General features: G+C 46.4%; 1 protein-coding gene across 1 annotated transcript in view; it reads right to left on the bottom strand.

Moving 5' to 3' along the window:
- Positions 1 to 843: 843 nt before the first annotated feature.
- LOC127582954 (sideroflexin-5-like) overlaps positions 844 to 22371 on the bottom strand; it is a 236129-nt gene continuing 214601 nt past the window's right edge. The window contains exon 14 of the mRNA XM_052038623.1: positions 844 to 3454. Within this exon, the coding sequence (XP_051894583.1) occupies positions 3377 to 3454 (78 nt within the window). The 3' untranslated portion in view covers positions 844 to 3376. The remainder of the gene's footprint in view (positions 3455 to 22371) is intronic.

Raw genomic sequence — 22371 nt, forward strand, 5'->3', positions numbered from 1 at the left:
ATGAGGGAAAAGCTGGTCTGCGGTTCTTTTCTCTGGAACAGAGGGTGCAGAAGGGAGACATCATTGGGATACATTATGTTAAAAGGAGCCTAGATACAGTAAATAAGAAGGACACATTTCCCTCAGTGAAAGGGGTCAAAAATGAGAAATTTATAACAAATTGGTTTCGAGAGATGATGAGGAAATGTTTTGGAACTCGCTGCTAATACGGGTGGTGTGGGCAGAAACCCCCATCACATTTAAACTGCCCCGGGAGGTGGACTTGAAGAGTCATGATCTTAAGGGCTAACGGACCCAGTGCTGAGAGAAGGGGTGAGGCTGGTTGGTCCTTTACCGACTGAGACGAGACAATGGGTTGAACCTCCTTATTTGTGGTAATGTTCTATGATTCTATGACACATACATACCTACACACATAAACACCACATCACATAAATGACACAGATGCACACATGGTCATGAATATACATAACAGTCACAAACACGTGTGCAGTCATAAAACAGACACAGAATGCACCCACACTCACAAACACACACACAAAGGTGGCAGGAAGACTGTTGGTTTGCTTCAGTGATTCTTTTCTCATCTAAACACTCTGGTTTTCAGGTCCGTTGTGAGTCATTTGTGATAAATCACTGATTCTTACGTTGCATCAAAGTGGACACGTTGCTTTCCTGCTGCGATAAGTGTGGGGTAGGACCTTGGGGAGCCAGTGTGTGGGATTTTCCTGACTACTGGTCAAAGCAGCAGTCTTCTGGCTCCTGTCTATAGGTTCAGCCGTTGTGTCAGGATGCACAAACATTTCACCAGTCCCAGCGGAAAAACAGCCACAGAGGTACGAGTGAGTGACATACCTGCATTTACTGTGCTTAGATTAGAAATAGTGAATACTAGTGACATTTATTAACTTTTAAGACATTTTCATAGTAAATATTGGTTTAAAAAGTTAATTCACATTCTCAGAGATTTGTTTAATTCCTTTTGAATTACTGCATCACCTGATGTAATAGAATCTTAGCCCAAAACAAGCAGCCCCCAGATAAGGCTTTACAAATGATGGCAAGATGGCTGATTTGAGGAGACAGTATTGTTCTTCCAGGTTCAGAGCCCACTGTTCAAACCCGACAATCCTTGCTTTTATTTTTAGGAGCAGGTTATTTTTTAATCATTCCTTAGAGAACAGAGTGAAGGAGCTGCAGATGGATTAACAGTCTGACAGGGCCTGTTGTGAACACACCTTTCATGGCTGTAACCAACTTTATAAACTTTTTATTAGCTAATAGGTTAGTTAATTGTAACAGATGGGAGGCTTTCCTGCATTTTTCAGAGAGGAATTGTGGAGTGAGCACGTGAGGGAATTGAATTTACATCAGTGGAGATACAGTCAGTGACAGGGCGCTGGGGGAGAGGGGTTACTGAGGGACAGTGTGAGGGAGGGGGATTAATGTCAGTGGGGATACAGTCAGTGACAGGGCGCTGGGGGAGAGGTGTCACTGAGGGACAGTGTGAGGGAGGGGGATTAACGTCAGTGGGGATACAGTCAGTGACAGGGTGCTGGGCGAGAGGGGTCACTGAGGGACAGTGTGAGGGAGGGGGATTAACGTCAGTAGGGATACAGTCAGTGACAGGGCGCTGGGCGAGAGGGGTCACTGAGGGACAGTGTGAGGGAGGGGGATTAACGTCAGTGGGGATACAGTCAGTGACAGGGCGCTGGGGGAGAGGGGTCACTGAGGGACAGTGTGAGGGAGGGGGATTAATGTCAGTGGGGATACAGTCAGTGACAGGACGCTGGGGAGAGGGGTCACTGAGGGACAGTGTGAGGGAGGGGGATTAACGTCAGTGGGGATACAGTCAGTGACAGGGCGCTGGGCGAGAGGGGTCACTGAGGGACAGTGTGAGGGAGGGGGATTAACGTCAGTGGGGATGCAGTCAGTGACAGGGCGCTGGGGGAGAGGGGTCACTGAGGGACAGTGTGAGGGAGGGGGATTAATGTCAGTGGGGATACAGTCAGTGACACAGGGCGCTGGGGGAGAGGGGTCACTGAGGGACAGTGTGAGGGAGTCAGATTAATATCTCTAGAGGATGAGTCTGCGGATGTCTCAGTGTGAAGGAGTGACAGCACCTGTCCCGTGCTGAAGCTGACCTGAGCAATCTGATAGTCCAGAGGGTGCTGTCACTCGTGCACTGTAAAATCAAAAGAATTGAGAGAAGTGACAGGAATAAAGTCAAGGAAATGAGTGTTAATAATCATTCAGTGTAATTGTCTGCTTCTCCCTGCCGCCTCTCTCTCTCCTTCTGTTCCATAGCTGACAATTCGTGCTGAGTTGCAAACCTGAATCTGCTCTGGAGCCTGTTGCTGCCTTTGAGTGGGGACAGTGAATGTCAGTAGAGGGTTCAATGTGATCAGCGCCAAGTTCTTATTGGGTGCACTTGCACATTCAGTGGATGTTTTCCAAGTTAACCCATAAAATACACATTTGGGCGCAGGTACCCACTGTGACAATGAAGAAATGATTCTAGGCTCTGTCACTTGTGGAACAGACCAGTGGTGAGCACCGAGCTTGGGAATCAGTCCAATCAGGTGACTGGGTGTGATCCACAAAACTGAGGAGTAAGGCTGCTCAGGATGTCCAGTGATGGAGGTACTTGCTGGTCGAGGCACATCTGTTCTCCTGAGAGTACTGTAAGGTGAAGGGGAGACTTGATGGAGGGGTTCCACTTACTTACTCCAAACTAGAGAGGACAAATTTCTGGTGATTGGCTAAAGGACCAGAGGTGAGAAGAATTTTTTTTTTAACTCAGTGAACTGTGATCTGGAATCCGCTGCTTGAAAGAGTAGTGGAGGCAGTTTGAAAGTGGAAGGGGAACTAGATTAATAGCTGAAGCAGAAGGTGGTGGAGGATTCATTGTGTCCTGGTGTATAAGACACTAAACTGAATCTGAATCCGAAGAATCAAAGAGCTCCAGCGAAGAACTAGCAACGGCACAATGGTCTGTGACCTCCTCTGGCCAATCATTCAATGACTGATTAGTTGCTCCCAGGTTGGGCATATTTGAGGCAAATTACTTGTCAGCGAGTAAGGGACAGATCTTCCCACTTCCATGGTCTTCGAGGCCCTGGCAGACACACTTGTCCCAACCCAGCAGGGGAATTATTTCACTTCCAAAATAATTCCTGGTTGGAGAATCAGTCAGAAGACATCGGCAATGCAGTTAGATTTTGTAAAGATGATTTTCAGACAACAGCAATTAGTCAAATTACACAAGGAATCTATCAGTAAGAACTAGCTAATTATCAGCAAACAGCCATCGTGATTAACAGATTTTCTCTTTGCTCGTTGAGTAGGTCCTGAGAGATCACGATATCATGTTGTCTTACAGACCCTTGTTGTAGAAGGACCTTTTGCCCAGTGTTGCTGACTGGATCTCTGGCTCCAGTTTCGAAGTTTCAATCTATAAAATAAAATGGAAAGGGATGAGGACTCAGGGACATCGGCTTTACTGCAGCCTAAAAGTTTCTGCCCTCCTTGCCTGAGTATACAATTCTGTCCTCAAATCACAGAGTTGAGAGCTGTGGAGAACAGACACAGTTGAGGCCCTGGGTAGATCAGTCCCGAACATACCGAACGGCAGGGCAGGCTTGATGGGCCGAGTGGCCTACTCCTGTTCCTATTCTCTTGTGTTCTTGTGAGTTTATTTTGAATATTATGCTCTGTATTTGGAATATTGTGCTCTGTATTTGGAGTATTGTGTTCAGTTGTGGTCACGCTGCTGTAGGAAAGATGCCATTAAGCTGGAAAGAGCGCAGAGGAGATTTACGAGTATGTTGCCAGGACTTGAGGGACTGAGTTATGGAGAGAGGTTGAGTAGGTTGGGATTTTTTTTCATTGGAGCGTAGGAGACTGAGAGGTGATCTTATAGAGGTGTATAAAATCATGAGGGGCATCGACAGGGTGAATGTGCACAGTCTTTTTCCAAGGGTTAAGGAATCAAGCATCAAGTTTAAGGCAAAAGGGGAAAGATTTACTAGAAACCTGAGGGACAACTTTTTCACCCAGAGGGTGGTCAGTATATGGAACGAGCTGCCAGAGGAAGTGGTTGAGGCAGGTACATTAACATTTAAAAGGTACTTGGACAGATACATGGATAGGAAAGGTCTATGGGCCATGGAAAGGTTTAGAGGGATGTGGACCAAATGTGAGCAAACAGGACAAGCTTAGATGGGAATCTTGGTTGGCATGGACCAGTTGGGCTGAAGGACCTGTTTCTGTGCTGTATGACTCTGTGACCATACATAATGGGCAGAAATTTGTTGGATAGTGTACAATGTTGGGAAAGGTTAGGTTATCTATTTTGGTTGGAAGAAGTGTAAAGCAAAAGATTGCTTAAGTGGAGCGAGACTGCAGAATGTTGTGGGTCTGAAGATCTGGGTGTTCTTGTACATGAAACAGTAAGTTAGTACGCAGGTACAGCAAGTAATTATGAAGGCAAATGGAATGTTGGCATTGTTTGCAAAGTGAATAGAATATAAAACTGTACAACTGTACAAGGCGCTATTGAAGGCACACCTTGAGTACTGTGTACAGCTTTAATCTAGTTAAAGAGACATGCACTTGAATTGGAGGGTAATCAGAGGTTCCCTAAGTTGGTTCATGGGCTGAGTATTTACCTTGTCAACTGCCCTCAGAATGTTACATATTTCAATAAGATCATCTCTCATAAGGTCATTTCCCAGGCTGAAACCATGAGGAGCGGTTGGGCAGGTTGGGTCTTTAGCTATTGAAACACATATGTTTCCAGGCCCACCAAGGTAGCTGTCTTCTAACTGTCAGCTTAACTGAGGGGCAGGCAGGGATGGGCAATAATACCAGTGCTGGAATCGAGGGATACAGGGTCAGTGCAGGAAAGTGGTGCTGAAGGAAAATATTAACCCTGATCTTATCAAATGACGGGGAAGCAAGAAGGGATAAATGGGCCACTCCTGCAACTGTCCATGTGTGGTGAATGAGTTAAGAAGAAAGAGAGGTGATAATTTTCTGAGAAGGGCTTGACAAGGTGATCAGAACATGGTGTCCCCATGAGGAAATCTAGAACTAGGAGGCCCTTTTTCAAAATAAGAGTTGGCCATTTGAGGCAGCGGTGAAGAGGAATTTCTTCTCTCAGGTTGTGAATCCTTGAAATCCTCTGGAATCTCTAGAAAAACACACACACAGAGACAGACAGACAGACACAAACACACACAGACACAGAGATAGACATACACACACAAACACACACGCACACACACACACACAAAAACAAACACACGTGAAGTGTTTTAAAGTCTCCACATCATAAATCACCATCGTGACACATTACATCATTTTAAACCTACCATGCTTCCTCCTAACAACTTTACCAAGAACGTTTAGGAACTTGGTCAATGACCTGGGAAACAGAGTGGGACAATTCCGTCTTCACTCTACCCCCAAATCTGACAAATTGCAAGTACCAATTACAATATACAACTGATGGAAGGGTCAAAACTGAATATGAAGGAGATGTAGACGCTGAATAACTGAACATATTCAAGGCGAGTTGGACAATCTTTGATCTATAGGGGAGTCAAAGGTTATGGGGAATAGGCAGACAACTGGAGTTGAGGCCAAGAACAAATGAGCATGATCAGTCACTCCTCCGTCTATTTCCCATGTGGTCACCATGGCCCACAGCACAGCATGAATACCCAGCCTCAAGCAACTAGATTTGTTTTTGGCCTCCTCCACTGCCAGGAGAATTCCAAGCGCAAACTGGAGGAACAGCACCTCATTTTCCATCTTGGAACCCTGTAGCCTAATGGCATGAACATTGAATTCTCCCACTTTAGGTAATCCCACCCCCCTTCCCCACACCCCACCCCCCACCATACTTCTCTTCTTCCCTTTCCTAGCCTTTTTTTTCTCTCCTTCCCTTTGACCCATCCCCCGGTGGATCTGCTCTCGTCTCCTCCCCCACACCTGCCTATCACTATCTGTTACCTGCATCTACCTATCACCACCCTGTGCCCACCCCACCTCCCCTCTGTTGACCACCTATCACTGCTCTGCTTTTCCCTCCTATATATCGGGCTTCCCCTTTTCCTATCTTCAGTCCTGAAGAAGGGACCTGACCCGAAACATTGACTGCCTGATTTTCTCCACGGATGCTGCCTGGCCTGCTGAGTTCCTCCAGCATCATCGTGTTTTTCGTCTGGATTCCAGCATCTACAGTCCCTTGTTTCTCTAGATTTGTTCTGTATCTATCCAATTCAGCTTGACATTGGTGCTACACAGCATGAGGCAGGGAGTCATGGGGTGTTGTCTCCTTTTGCATTGTGTGGTGCTCATAGAGTCATACAGCATGGAAACAGGCCCTTCAGCCCAACTGGTCCATGCCAACCAAGATTCCCAAGTAAGTCAGTCCCATTTGCTGCGTTTGGCCCATATTCTCTGTACCTTTCCTATCCGTGTACCTCTCTAACTGTCTTTTAAATGTTGTTAATATACCTGCCTCAACCATTTCCTCTGGCAGCTCATTCCATATTAAATCTCTCCCCTCTCAACTTAAACCTATGCCCTCTAGTTCTATGCACATTCATCCTATCTATGCCCCTCATACTTTATACACCTCTATAAGGTCACCCCTCATTCTCCTACGTTCTCATGAAAAATGTCCCAACCTGCTCAACCTCTCTCCATAACTCAGTCCCCCGAATCCCAGCAACATCTTTGTAAATTTCCTCTGCACTTTCCAGCTTAACCTTTCCTGTGGTAGGGTGACCAAAACTGAACACAGTATTCCAAATGCAGCCTCACCAACATGATGAAGGACAGAGGTATGGGTGATATTGGTGAGGCCAAGGTCAGAAAGTTTATACCTTTCCCTGGTTCTCTCACCACTTGCAGAGATTCCAGATTAGCAGGTAGGCAGGTGGCGATGCTACCTCGCTCATACTGGTGATGGACATTGAAGTTCCCAACCCAGGGGACATTCTGTGCCCTCCATCACTTTCTCTCAAAGCTTCCTCCAAGTATAGAACAAGTTGGACAAACTTGAGTTGTTTTCTCTGGAGCATCAGAGGTTGATGGTGGCCCTGATAGAAGTTTATATAATTGTGAGAGGCATACATAGGGTAGACAGTCAGAATCTTTTTCCCAGGGTAGAAATGTCAAATACTAGAGGACAGGTTTCTTAACACAGAGAGCGGTGTGTGCCTGGAACGGGCTGCCAGGGGTGGTGGTGGAGGCAGATACAACAGTAATGTTTAAGAGGCTCTTAGATAGAAAAATGCATATGCAGGGAATGGAGGGATGTGGATCACGTGCAGGCAGAAGAGATTTAGTTTAATTCAGCATTGTGTACAGCACAGTCTTTGCGGGCTGAAGGGTCTGTTCCTGTGCTGTACTGTTCTATGTCCTACTGCTCAATGTGAAAGAGCTGATGCATCAGCTGAGAGATAGATAGAGATTTCTTTATTAGTCATATGTACACTGAAACACACAGTGAAATGCATCTTTTGTGTAGAGTGTTCCGGGGACACGCAAGTGTTACCACGCTTCTGGTGCCAACATAGCACGCCCACAACTTCCTAACCTATACGGTATGGTAGTGTAGCGGTTAGCGTAACGTTATTACAGTGCCAGCGACCCGGGTTCAATTCTGGCCGCTGTCTGCAAGGAGCTTGTATGTTCTCCCCGTGTCTGTGTGGGTTTCCTCCGGGTGCTCTGGTTTCCTCCCACATTCCAAAGACATACGGGTTAGGAAGTTGTGGGCATGCTATGTTGGTGCCGGAAGCGTGGCGACACTTGTCGGCTGCCCCGAGAACACTCTACGTAAAAGGCGCATTTCACTGTGTGTTTTGATGTACATGTGGCTAATAAATATCTGTATCTATATATCTATACCAGTTTAATTAGTTTAGTGTAATGACTTTATTCAACATTCTCAGTTCTTTATTTCAGACTTCCATCATCTGTTGTATTTTGCTTTTTCTAAGAAAATCCAGGATGAGCAAGTGGACAGAAAATTCAGAGATTCACAACCCAGTTGGAAGTCACAGAGTTAGGGAGAGTCAAGACTTTGTAGGGAATTGGGTTGGGGTTGGAGTAATGAATTAACAAGGACATGAATTTCAAAATCAAAGCATTATCTGATGGACAACCAATATAGGTTGTGGCAGTGGGTCAATCAGTGTAACATAAGTTTGCTAGAGCTGTTGGGGAGGGTTTAAACTGGGTTGGCAGGGGATGGGAACCAGACTGTTAGGTCAGATGATGGAGCAGTTGGTGTAAAGGTAGATGCATTATGCGGAGAGACTGTGAGGAAGGATGGACAAGTGGATAGGTCATAAACACAGTCAGTGGGATGGGTTGAAATGTCTTTAATGCGAGGAGTATTAAGAATAAGGGTGATGAACTCAGAGCATGGATCAGTATGCGCAATTACGATGTTGTGGCCATTACAGAACATAGAACTGTACAGCACAGAACAGGCCCTTCCGCCCACAATGTTGTGCCGACATAGCTGATCCCTCCTACCTACAGAATGCCCACATCCCTCCATTTTCCTCTCATTCATGTGCCCCCAATGAATTTGCCTCCACCACCCAATCAGGCAATGCATTCCAGGCATCCACCACTCTCTGTCAAAAACATACCCCTCACGTCTGTTCTGAACCTACCCCCTCTCACCTTAAATGCACGCCCTCTGGTATTGGATCGCTCAATAATGAGAAAAAGATGGACAGCCAGCACCTATTCCCCAGGGCGGCAATGGCCAGTACCAGAGGACATGAGTTTAAGGTCAGAGGAGGAATGTTCAGGGGAGATGTCAGAGGTAGGTTCCTTACACAGAGCCTGGAACGCACTGCTGAGGGTGGTGGTAGAGTCCCTAATACAACAGGGACATTTAAGAGGCTCTTAGGTAGTCACATGGAAGTAAGAAAAATGGAGGGATATGGGCTGTGTAGGAGGGAAGGGTTAGATTGATCATGGAGGAGGTGTTCATATAGTTCGGGACAACATGGTGGGCCAAAGGGCCTGAACTGTTCAATGTTCTATAACATAGTTAAAAGCAAGAGGACCTGACTGGACTTAACACACATGACTGCTATTACTTTGCTCTCTGGTTGGGGTCCATCTGTTGTATGGCTGATTCTTCACTGAAAAGGAATTGCTGCTACTTTCTTTTCTGGCTGAGGATGTAGTGGTTGTGGTATGAAAATCCCCCCGCTGAGCGCTCACAGTGAGGTGTGAGTCGCTGCTGTTGCTGCCTTTGTCTCTCTCTCTGTCTCTCAACACACACACACACACACACACACACACACACACATTCTCTCACACACACACACTCACACACAGACATGTATACACACACGCAGACGTACACACACACACACATTTTCTCACACACACACACACACAGACATGTATACACACACACAGACATGTACACACACACACATTCTCTCACACACACACGCACACACACACACAGACATGTATACACACACACACACACAGACATGTATACACACACAGACATGTACACACACACAGACGTATACACACACAGACATGTATACACACACACAGACATGTACACACACACACAGACATGTACACACACACATACAGACACATACACACATGCATATACAGACATGTGAACACACATGCAAATGCACACGCACACACATGTGAAGTGTTTTAAAACCTCCACATCACAACTCACCACCATGACACATTACATCATTTTAAACCTACCACACTTCTCCACTAGGAGTTGGGATGTTATGGTGAGGTTGTATAAGTCACTGGTGAGGCCAAATTTGGAGTATCGTGTGCAGGTCTGGTCACCTAACTATAGGAAGGATATCAGTAAGATTGAAAGAGTGCAGAGGAGATTTACTAGAATGTTGCTGGGTCTTCAGGAGTTGAGTTACAGGGAAAGATTGAACAGGTTAGGACTTTATTCCTTGGAGTGCCGAAGAATGAGGGGAGATTTGATAGAGGTTTACAAAATTGTGAGGGGCATAGACAGAGTTAATGCAAGTAGGCTCTTTCCACCTAGATTAGGAGAGATAAGTATGAGAGGACACGGCTTTAGGGTGAAAGGGGAAAGGTTTAGGGGGAACATTAGGGGGAACTTCTTCACTGAGAGTGGTGGGAGTGTGGAATGGGCTGCCATCTGATGTAGTAAATGCGGGCTCACTCTTAAGCTTTAAGAATAAATTGGATAGATACATGGACAGGAGAGGTCTGGAGGGTTATGGACTGGGTGCAGATAAGTGGGACTAGTGGAATAACGTTTTGGCACAGACTAGAAGGGTCGAATGGCCTGTTTTTTGTGCTGTAGTGTTCTATGGTTCTATGGTTTAACAACTCTACCAAGAACATTTAGGAATTTGGTCAGTGATCTGGGGCACAGAGTAGGACAAATCCATCTTTACTCTATCCCCAAATCTGACAAATTGCAAGTACCAATTACAATATACAACTGATGGAAGGGTCAAAACTGAATTTGATAGCCACAGTTCAGTGAATAACATTCCCATCTTAGGGTCAGAAGATCAAAGTCAAAGTCAAGTTTATTGTCATATGCACAAGTCCATGTGTGCACAGGTGCAATGAAAAACTTGCAGCAGCATCACAGGCACAGAGCATCAGATAAGCAGCATTCATGAAAAAAACATAAATTAAACATACATTGTACACAATTTTTACAAGAAAGAACACAATTAGAACAAAAATACAGAAGTCTACTTTAGTGCGAAGTGATCAAAGTGGTCATACTGTTGCTGTACTGAGTTAGTGATTAGGGTCGAGCAGGTTGGTTCAAGAACCGAATGGTTGAAGGGAAGTAGCTGTTCCTGAACCTGGTGGTGTGGGACTTCAGGCTTCTGTACCTCCTGCCCGATGGGAGCTGTGAGACGATGGCATGGCCCGGATGGTGGGGATCTTTGATGATGGATGTTGCCTTCTTCAGGCAGCGCCTCCTGTAGATACTCCCGATGGTGGGGAGGGATGTGCCCGTGATGTATTGGGCAGAGTCCACTACTCTCTGCAGCTTCTTACGTTCCTGCGCATTCGAACTGCCGTACCAGACCATGATGCAACCAGTCAGGACACTTTTCAACAGTACATCTGTAGAAGTTTGTTGGAGTGTTCAGTGATGAGCTGAACCTCCTTAACCTTCTAAGAAAGTAAAGATGCATGTGTGCCTTCTTTATGACTGTATCTATGTGCTGGGCCCAGGACAGGTCGTCCGATATGTTAACACCCAGGAACTTAAAGCTGCTGACCCTCTCCACCGCCAATCCCCCAGTGTAGACCGGTGCATGTTCACCCTCCTTCCCCTTCCTGAAGTCAACGATCAGTTCTTTAGTTCTACTGACGCTGAGCGAAAGGTTGTTGTTGCTACACCACTTGTCCCGGTAAGCTGACTCATCGCCACCTGTGATTCGTCCAACAACAGCAGTGTCGCCGGCAAATTTGAAGATGGCATTGGAGCTGTGCTTAGCCACACAGTCACGTGTGTATAGAGAGTAGAGCAGGGGGCTAAGCACGCAGCCTTGAGGTGCACCTGTGTTGATGGTCAGCAAGGAGGAGACTTTGTCACCAATCCTCACTGATTGAGGTCTGCTGATGAGGATCCAGTTGCAGAGGGAGGTACAGAGGCTGAGGCCTTGAAGCTTGATGGTGAATTTGGATGGGATGATTGTGTTGAATGCTGAGCTGTAGTTGTAGGCTCAAGTCCCTGTGCAAGGGAATGACGAACGGAGAGAGGTGCTGCAATTTGGGTGAGATATTAAATTTAAGTCCAGTTTGTTCCCTCAGGTAACTTAAAAAAAAATCCCATGGTACTGTTGAAAGGACAGCGGAGGAGCTCTCTCTGACGGCCTGAGCAATACTTACCCTACCACAACAGTACAGAGAAAACAATTTATCTGCTCATTTTTATTCACGGGAACTTACTATGCGCAAATATCACAACCCAGAACAGCAAAAGGTGCTTCATGAGCAATAAACGTTTCTAGTGCTCTCACTGATGTGAAGGCTTATGGCATCCAAACTGTGCATGGCAGTAAAAACCAACAAGCAGGAACACATAATCACATTAGCGATGTTAGTCGAAGAATGTACATCGGCCAGGTACTTGGATTCTCCCACTGCTACTTTGAATGGTGGTCTGGGATCTCTGTGGCATGCCAGAGATGGAGATTGTTTCAATGTAGCATCTGATCTGAAGGACAATGCACCACTCCCTCAGTCACAATGACTCCCACAGCCTTCTCTTTCAGAAGAACTAATCACTGAGCCAAGACTGAGATTTCTGCGATTTCTAAATATTCTTGGCAGATTATGTGATTCCTGTTTGTTGGACCTTAGGTTCATGTGCAAACTGGGTGCCAAAGTTTGGGGAACTTTCTCATTCCTCTAGAGCAGGAAGCTGGGCCCTCAGTGATGACTGACCTCTTCTGGGAAACCCTCATGTTCCTGTATATGTGCCTGTCTATACCAAGAGTAAAATCTGGGAGCGTGGCAGGGGCAGAGATAGTAATACAAAGAATCTTACAGCCCATTGTCCCTGTAACAGCTCTTCAAAGGGGCTCACTGAAATTGTAGCTTGTGCCAGCAAGACACTTGCCCAGTCCCAGACCTGTTCCTATTGTCCAGTCCCAGGCAGTCATAGGGGCATACAGCACAGAATCAGGCCCTTCAGCCCAACTGAACCACATTGTCTGTTGTACCTATCTACAATCATCCCATTTACCTATATTAAATTGGTTTATTAGAGTGATATGTACTGAAGTACAGTGAAAACCTTTGTTTCGCATGTCATCCATACAGATCATTTCATTACAACAGTGCATTGAGGCAGTACAAGGGAAAACAATAACAGAATGCAGGATAAAGTGTTACAGTTACAGAGAAAGTGCAGTGCAGGCAGACAATAAGGTGCAAGGCCATGATGAGGTAGATTGTGAAGTCAAGAGTCCATCTTATCGTACTAGAGGACTGTTCAATAGTTTCATAGCAGTGGGATAGAAGCTGTCCTTGAGTCTGGTGGTACCCGATGGGAGGGGGGAGAAGAGAGAGTGTCCGGGGTGTGTGGGGTCTTTGATTATGTTGGCTGCTTTACCAAGGCAGTGAGAAGTGTAGACAGAGTCCATGGAGGGGAAGTTGGTTTCCATGATGTGCTGAGCTGTGTGCACAACTCTGCAGTTTCTTGTGGTCTTGGCAACCATGACCCTTCGGCCCACTATAACCATGCTGTCTGTTGTACATATTGACACTAATCCTATTTACCTATATTAGGTCCCCAGCCTTCTGGTCTGTATGGCCCAGGTCTAGCTCAGTACCGTGCTCTGGACCAAACTGGTCTCTGGTACCCAGGACCCAGGACCCAGGCCTGTCCCGTGTATTCTGGCCAAGGTGGTCCCTGTTACTCCTTCGTTACACAGGGGCTTGAGTACGTTCTGTATAGTGATGACCTTGTTATAATTTGAAACTGTAAATAGTTTGAATTGTGCAATACTGTGGCATTGTAATAATGTGATGCTGTAATCACTGAATAAACCTCCTTTGGAAAAAGGAAAAAAGATGCTCACCCCTTGTACTCTGACCTAGGCTGTCACTGATGCTTATTCTAGCTATGTCAATGCCATGGAGTACACACAACCTTGAACTATGGGAAGTCTTGTACAATATTGATGGTGTGGGTAGTGTCGAAGATTGCCAAAGGATACAGTGGGATATAGATCAGTTGCAGATATGGGCAGAGAAATGGCAGATGGAGCTTAATCTGGCCAAATGTGAGGTATTGCACTTTGGGAGATCAAATGTAAAGGGACAGTACACTGAATGGCAGGGCCCTTAACAGTGTTGATGTACAGAGGGATCTTGGGGTCCAAGTCCATAACTTACTGAAAGTGGCTGCACAGGTTGATAGGGTGGTAAAGAAGGAATACGGCATGTTTGCCTTCATTAGTCGAGGCACTGAGTTCAAGAGTCGGGAAATTATGTTGCAGCTTCATAAGACTCTAGTCAAAATGCGTTCTGGACTATTGCATTCAGTTCTGGTTGCCCCATCACAGGAAGGGTGTGGAGGCTTTGGAGAGGTTGCAGAAGAGGTTCACCAGGATATTGCCTGGATTAGAGGGCATGTGCTACAAGGAGAGGTTGGACAGACTTGGGTTGTTTTCTCTGGAGCGGCGGAGGCTGAGGGGAGACCTGATAGAGGTTTATAAGACTATGAGAGGCAGAGATAGAGTAGACAGCTGGTATCTTTATCCCAGGGTTGAAATGTCTAATACTAGAAGGCACGCATTTAAGGTGAGAGGGGGTAAGTTCAAAGGAGATGTGTGGGGCAAGCTTTTTACACAGAGAGTGGCGGGTGCCTGGAATGTGCTGCCAGGGGTGGGGGTGGAGGCAGATATGATGGTGGTGTTTAAGAGGCTTTTAGATAAGCACATGAATGTGCAGGGAATGGAGGGATGTGTGGGAAGAAGGGATTAGTTTAGTGAGGCATTTGATTAGTTTGGCAGAACATGGTGGGCTGAAGGGCCTGTTCCTGTGCTGTACTGTTGTGTTAATACGGGACTGTTGGCAACTTTACTTCAGTCCCACCTAATACCATCTGAAATCACTCAACTGTAGGAAAAAAATTACGAGAATTTAACTGCAAAGTTCCGTTAAAGGGAAACAAAAAAAAAACAGATCTGTGCGCTTTGGCAAAGGTTGTTAATCAGCCTCAGCTGGGCCCCGGCCCACTGCACAAATGACTGAGCTTCCTTTCGATCTTGGTAAACCGTCGCATTTTCAAGATGAAAGTCTGTCAGTCGCTGTACCTAATACGTTGTTTATATTTGTATTGTGAATCACATCTTATCATCAGGCACTCAGTCAAATGGAAGCTCCGGGTTAATTTGGGAGGATACCAGAACTGAGAGGTTACAGCTATCAGAAGACTGAGCAGGATAGGGCGGCTTTCTCTTGCTGGGAGATGGCTGAGACAAGACCAGAAAGAGGTCTTTATAATTCGGAAGGGGTTTGAAATGGTGGAGAGAAGTGTCCACTCATGGGAGACACCAGAACTTGGGGCCATAAGATAGTCATTACTAAGTCCAACAGGGAATAGAGGGTAAATGCCTTCTGGTGAGAACGTGCGACACAGACTCACAGGGAGTGGCTGAGACAAATAGGATTGAGCTACTTAGGAATTGAGATAAGCATATGAGACCACAGACCATAAAATACAGGAGCAGAAATGGGCCATTTGGCCCATCGAGGACAGTGTGTGACACTCCCCACACCCAGTGGGAAAGGACAGTGTGTGACACTCCCCTCTCACCCGGTGGGAAAGGACAGTGTGTGACACTCCCCTCGCTCAGTGGGAAAGGACAGTGTGTGACACTGCCCTGTCACCCAGTGGGAAAGGACTGTGTGTGACACTGCCCTGTCACCCAGTGGGAAAGGACTGTGTGTGACACTCCCCTCGCTCAGTGGGAAAGGACAGTGTGTGACACTCCCCTGTCACCCAGTGGGAAAGGACTGTGTGTGACACTGCCCTGTCACCCAGTGGGAAAGGACAGTGTGTGACCCCACCCTAAGCAGAGTGGGAAAGGACAATACTTGATAAATTGTACCACCATCAGCTGTTGAACTGAAGGGAGACCGTTCCAACGAAACACAATGATCCTACACCAGAATAGAGTCTGTACCTCAGGAGCATTCAATTGGCCGTAAAATGCTATGGGATGTCTTCTGATCGAAAAAGGTGCTGTGGTAATGCAGAGCTCATGTTTTTATAAGATCATCGTATGTTATGGGCTCCCCCTTTCCCCATACCCTTGTTGAATCTGCTTGCTCACGTACGTATCCAGTTCCTTTCCTTGAGCCTGATTCCATCAGACAGCAACGCCCAGGTCAAAATAACCCTCTGCATGATAGAGACACAGGAGAGGCTGCAGGATGCTGGAAATCTGGAGCAACACACTAAAAGCTGGAGGAACTCAGTGGGTCAGGCGGCATGGACAGTTGATGTTTCGGGTTGAGACCCTTCCTCTCGATTGAAAGATAGAGGGGAGAGAGCCAGTGTAAAAAGGTGTGGGGAAGGGGCGGAGCAAGAGCTGGCAGGTGATAGGTGGATCCAGGTGAGGGGGGTGATAGGCAGGGGAGGGAGAGTTTCCCCTCTCCCACCCTCTCCATCTGCCCCTCACCCACACACTCCTCCCACTGGTTCCTTTCCCCACCTCCCTCCCTTTACTCCATGCTCCACTGTCCTCTCCTATCAGATTCCATCTTCTTCAGCCCCTTATCACTTCCACCTATCACCTCATTCCCACTGTCCCCCCCCCCCCACCATCTGCCTATCACTCCTCCCTCTCCTGGATCCACCTATCACCTGCCAGCTCTTGCTCTGCCCCTTCCTCCCACCTCTTCATACAGGCCATCACCCCTCGCTCTTTCCAGTCCCGATGGTGGGTCTCGACCTGAAACGTCGACTGTCCATCTCCCTCCACAGATGCTGCCTGACCCGCTGAGTTCCTCCAGTGCCTTGTGTGTTCCTCTGCATGAAAGGATTTCCTCCTCACATCACCCTTGTATCTTTTACCCTGTGTGTTAAACATCTCTCCTGGTCAATGAAGCATGGAGGGAGGTGGCTCTTGCATTCTCACTGAGGCTTTGTCCAGCAAAACCTTAACTACTAGTAGATGACAATGTCCTCACTACTATTCAACCTTCCCACAGCCCCTCCTTCCCCCACCTCTCCTCAAATACTTCCGTTCACCAGATGTGCCATGTAGGCAAGGCCAGCGTTGTTACGAGTGATTCCCGCGCCCCTCCATCTCACTCTCCAAGTTAGCTTTCCCAAGGGGCAGTTCCAATGGAAGGCTGACATCCTTCCTTGCAACTGAAGCAACGCTTCCCTGCCTACAACTAGAGCAGTGCCACAATGTTGCTCCTCCATTTATTTTTAGCCCGGTGTACCAAGCGGCACACAAAAACCCGTGACACTCACACCTTGGCTTACTTTCACCTTGTGTGAAGCAAAGTCTTAAGTTGAAGTGTAATAATAAGAAGCTGATCTCGTACTGAGGCATGCCCGGCTGCATTATGGGAAGCAACACCTCATTTGCTCAAACTGCACATATGTCTCATTCCTGCACCATATGGCACTGCAAGCTATTTACAGTAATAATTAATTCTTAATCAGCATTTAACCTCTGTAAAATGTTTTAGAGATCTAATCACCTTCTAGATAGCACTAATGACAGAAAAAAAGTATAAACACAGTCAGAGAGGAAATATACAAAGAGACTGTGCCTGGATATTGGAGGTTCATTAAATTCTACACTTTAATGACAATTTTGTGACTTTTATTCCATTGAGCTAAGAGTTGCTGTTGTTGGAGCGAATGGGGCCCACTCTAGTTTGGGGCAGCCGAGGTATTATGCACTTGTCAATCTGAACAGTGCTCCCATTTAATGATGGTTCCACTAGAGACGGGAGTGCCGACTGGGGAGAGGGTCCCCGATGGTATGTGAGCGGGGAGTATCACCATACCTTACTCCATCACATCCGCCAGTCCTCATTTTCTCTTTGCCAGATTTTTGATACCTCCTTCCCCTCTGCTGTAGTAATTTACACCTTCTCTGGAACCATCTTTTGTTTCTTTACTTGTCCCATTACTGCCTCATTTTGTCTTGCACAGTCATCTCTCTGGCCTTCTTCTCCATTGTAAAGCTTCCTTCTGGTTTTGTCTCAGCATGTCCCCTTCCCCTCAGCCCTCAGCCACACACGGGCGGACACACACACACACGCACACACGCACGCACGCACACACACACAAAATAAGATTTCTTCATTAGTCACATGTACATCGAAACACACGTGAAATGCATCAAATGCCCGCATGTGTTGCCACGCTTCCGACGCCAACATAGCATGTCCACAACTTCCTAACCCATACGTCTTTAGAATGTGGGAGGAAACTGGAGCACCCGGAGGAAACCCACGCAGTCACAGGGAGAACATACAAACTCCTTGCAGACAGCGGCTGGAATTGAACCCGGGTCGCTGGCGCTGTAATAGCGTTACGCTAACTGCTACACTACCGTGCCTGGTCGATCTGTTACAGCTCTATTCTCTACCAGTTTTGATGAAAGGCTACAGACCTGAAAAGCTCTCTCTCCATCCACAGTGATGCTGCATGGCTTTATTGAGCAGGTTATGTTTCTATTTCATATTTAAGTATCTAGCCTTCTAGTTTAGCTGCACAGATATTCAGATAGGGGTCCAAACACCTGTTGGAAAAGACAGGTTTTAAGGTGCATCTTCAAGGAGTGAGAAGTTGCCTGTGGTGGAACAAAGGGATGGACGAGAGTGCAGGACTGGAGGACATTGCCGTGATAAGCAGGGCTGAAGCCTTGAGAGTTCTGAACCTACAGCACTGTGTCAATACAAAAGATCCAGTGAGGCAGTATCAATGAAAGGGACACAATAAGAACTCAAAACTTGCCAATTTTCACAGATATGCCATAGAAAGCATCCTATCCAGATGCATCACGACTTGGTACGGCAACTGCTCTGCCCGAGACCACAAGAAACTGCAGAGAATTGTGAACGCAGCCCAGTCCATCAGGAAACCAGCCTCCCCTCCATTGACTCTTCTTGATGCCTTGGGAAAGCAGTCAACATGACTCCTCCCACCCCAGCCATCCTCTCTTCTCCCCTCTCCCATCGGGAAGAAGATACAAAAGCCTGAAAGCACGTACCATCAGGCTCAAGGACAGCTTCTATCCCGCTGTTATCAAACTCTTGAATGAACCTCTCATATGCTAGAGATGAACTCTTGATCTCACAATCTACCTCGTTATGGCCCTGGCACTTTATTGTCTGCCTGCACTGCACTTTTTCCTGTAACTGTAACATTTTATTCAGTATTCTGTTTTCTTCCTAATACGTCGATGTACTGATGTATGGAATGATCTGTCTGGATAGAACATAGAAAAACTACAGCACAATTCAGGCCCTTTGGCCCACAAAGCTGTGTCGAACATGTCCCTACCTTAGAAATTACTAGGCTTACCCATAGCCCTCTATTTTTCTCAGCTCCATGTACCTATCTAACAGTCTCTTAAAAGACCCTATCGTATCCGCCTCCACCACCGTTGCCGGCAGCCCAGTCCACACACTCACCACTCTCTGAGTAAAAAACTTACCTCTGACATCTCCTCTATACCTACTCCCCAGCACCTTAAGCCTATGTCCTCTTGTGGCCACCATTTCAGCCCTGGCTATCTACCTGATCAATACCTCTCATCATCTTATATACCTCTATCAGGTCCCCCCTCATCCTCTGTCGCTCCAAGGAGAAAAGGCCAAGTTCCCTCAACCTTCTTTCATAAGGCATGCTCCGCATCCCAGGCAGCATCCTAGTAAATTTCCTCTGCACCCTTTCTATGGCTTCCACATCCTTCCTGTACTGAGGCGACCAGAACTGAGCACAGTACTCCAAGTGGGGTCTGACCAGGGACCTATATAGCTGCAACAATACCTCTCGGCTCCTAAATTCAATCCCCCGATTGATGAAGGACAATACACCATATGCTTTCTTAACCACAGAGTCAAACTGCGCAGCCGCTTTGGGCGTCCTATGGACTTGGACCCCAAGATCCCTCTGATCCTCCACACTGCCAAGAGTCCTACCATTAAGTCTATATTCTGCCATCATATTTGACCTACCAAAATGAACCACTTCACACTTATCTGGGTTGAACTGCATCTGCCACTTCTCAGCCCAACTTTGCATCCTATCTATGTCCCTCTGTAAACTCTGATGGCCCTCCAAACTATCCACAACACCCCCAACCTTTGTGTCATCCACAAACTTACTAACCCACCCCTCCACTTCCTCATCCAGGTCGTTTATAAAAATCACAAATAGTAAGGGTCCCAGTACAGATCCCTGAGGTACACCACTGGTCACCGACCTTCACTCAGAATACGATCCTTCAACAACCACTCTTTGCCTTCTGTGAGCCAGCCAGTTCTGAATCCACACTGCAATGCCCCCTTGGATCCCATGCCTCCTTACTTTCTCAATAAGCTTTGCATGGGTACCTTATCAAACGCTTTGCTGAAATCCATATACACTACATCTACTGCTCTCCCTTCATTGATGTGTTTAGTCACATCCTCAAAAAATTCAATCAGGCTCGTAAGGCAGGACCTGCCCTTGACAAAGCCATGCTGACTATTCCTAATCATATTATACCTTTCCAAATGTTCATAAATCCTGCCTTTCAGGATCTTTTCCATTAGCTTACCAACCACTGAGGTGAGAATCACTGGTCTACAATTCACTGGGCTATCCCTACTCCCTTTCTTGAATAAGGGAACAACATCTGCAACCCTCCAATCTTCTGGAACCTCTCCTGTCTCCATCGACGATGCAAAAATCATTGTCAGAGGCTCCACAATCTCCTCCCTCGCCTCCCACAGCAGCCTGGGGTACATCTCAACCGGTCCCGGCGACTTATCCAACTTGATGCTTTCCAAAAGTTTCAGCACCTCCTCTTTCCTAATATCTGCATGCTCAAGCTTTTCAGCCCGTTGCAAGTCCCCACTACAATCCCCCAGATCTTTTTCCGTAGTGAATGCTGACATAAAGTATTCATTAAGTACCTCCGCCATTTCTTCCAGATCCATACACACTTTCCCACTACTGCACTTGATCGGCCCTATTCTTTCGCATCTTATCCTCTTGCTCTTCACATACCTGTAGAATGCCTTGGGGTTTTCCTTAATCCTGCCCGCCAAGGCCTTCTCATGCCGCCTTCTGGCTCTCCTAATCTCCTTCTTAAGTTCCTTCCTATTAGCCTTATACTCTTCCAGATCTCTAACATTACCTAGCTCTCTGTACCTTTTGTAAGCTTTTCTTTTCCTTTTGACTAGATTTATTATAGCCTTTGTACACCACGGTTCCTGTATCCTCTCGTGACTCCCCTGTCTCATTGGAACATGTCTATGCAGAACTCCACACAAATATCCCCTGAACATTTGCCACATTTCTTCTGTACTTTTCCCTGAGAACATCTGTTCCCAATCTAATCTTCCAATTTCCTGCCTGAGAGCCTCATAATTCCCTTTACTCCAAGTAAACGCCTTTCTAGTCTGTCTGTTCCTATCTCTCTCCAGTGCTAACGTAAAGGAGATAAAATTATGATCACTATCACCAAAATGTTCACCCACTGAGAGATCTGACACCTGACCAGGTTCATTTCCCAATACCAAATCAAGCACAGCCTCTCCTCTTGTAGGTCTATCTACATACTGTGTCAAGAACCCTTCCTGAACACACGTAACAAACTCCATCCCATCTAAACCCCTCACTGTTTGAAGATGCCAGTCGATGTTTGGGAAATTAAAATCCCCCATCACAACAACTCTGTTATCCTCACACCTTTCTAGGATCTGCTTCCCTATCTGGTCCTCAATAACCCTGTCACTATTGGGCGGCCTATAAAAAACACCCAGTAAAGTAATTGACCCCCTCCTGTTCCTAACCTCCACCCACAGAGACTCCGTAGACAGTCCCTCCACGACGTCCACCTTTTCCGCAGCCGTGACATTATCTCTGATCAACAGTGCCACTCCCCCACCTCTTTTACCTCCCTCCCTGTCCTTCCTGAAACATCTAAAGCCCGGCACTTGAAGCAACCTTCCAGTCCCGGAGCCATCCAAGTCTCCGTAATGGCCACCACATCATAGCTCCAAGTATTGATCCAAGCTCTAAGCTCATCTGCTTTGTTCACAATATTCCTTGTATTAAAATAGACACATCTCAAACCTGTCTGAACACGTTCCTTCTCTATCACCTGCCTATCATACCTACTACTAGCTTTCTCTATTTGAGAGCCAGACACCTCTTCCCCAGTCTCTCCAGTTCGGATCCCACCCCCCAACAATTCTAGTTTAAACCTTCCTCAGTAGCCTTAGCAAACCCCGCTGCCAGGATATTGGTCCCCATGGGATGGCACGCAAACAAAGTTTTTCACTGTATCTTGGTACACATGTCAATAATAAACCAACATCATACCAAAGCAACCTTTGGGCAAAAATTAAAAATGTAACATAAGGGCAAAAGGAGAGGCAGCACCAGTAATGACAATCCTACATTACAACAGGGAGTAGTCTTCAAACATACTTTATTGGTTGCAAAGTGTGGTGACATTACGTGTAAAAGATGCAATAAAGACTGCAAGTCTCTCACTTATTTTTAAAAGTAATTGATTTAATGCTGTGACACAATGAATACCAGTTACCAAAGACACAAACTATAAA

This window comes from Pristis pectinata, chromosome 2 (assembly GCF_009764475.1).
Source record: "Pristis pectinata isolate sPriPec2 chromosome 2, sPriPec2.1.pri, whole genome shotgun sequence".
NCBI classification, from domain to species: Eukaryota; Metazoa; Chordata; class Chondrichthyes; order Rhinopristiformes; family Pristidae; genus Pristis; species Pristis pectinata.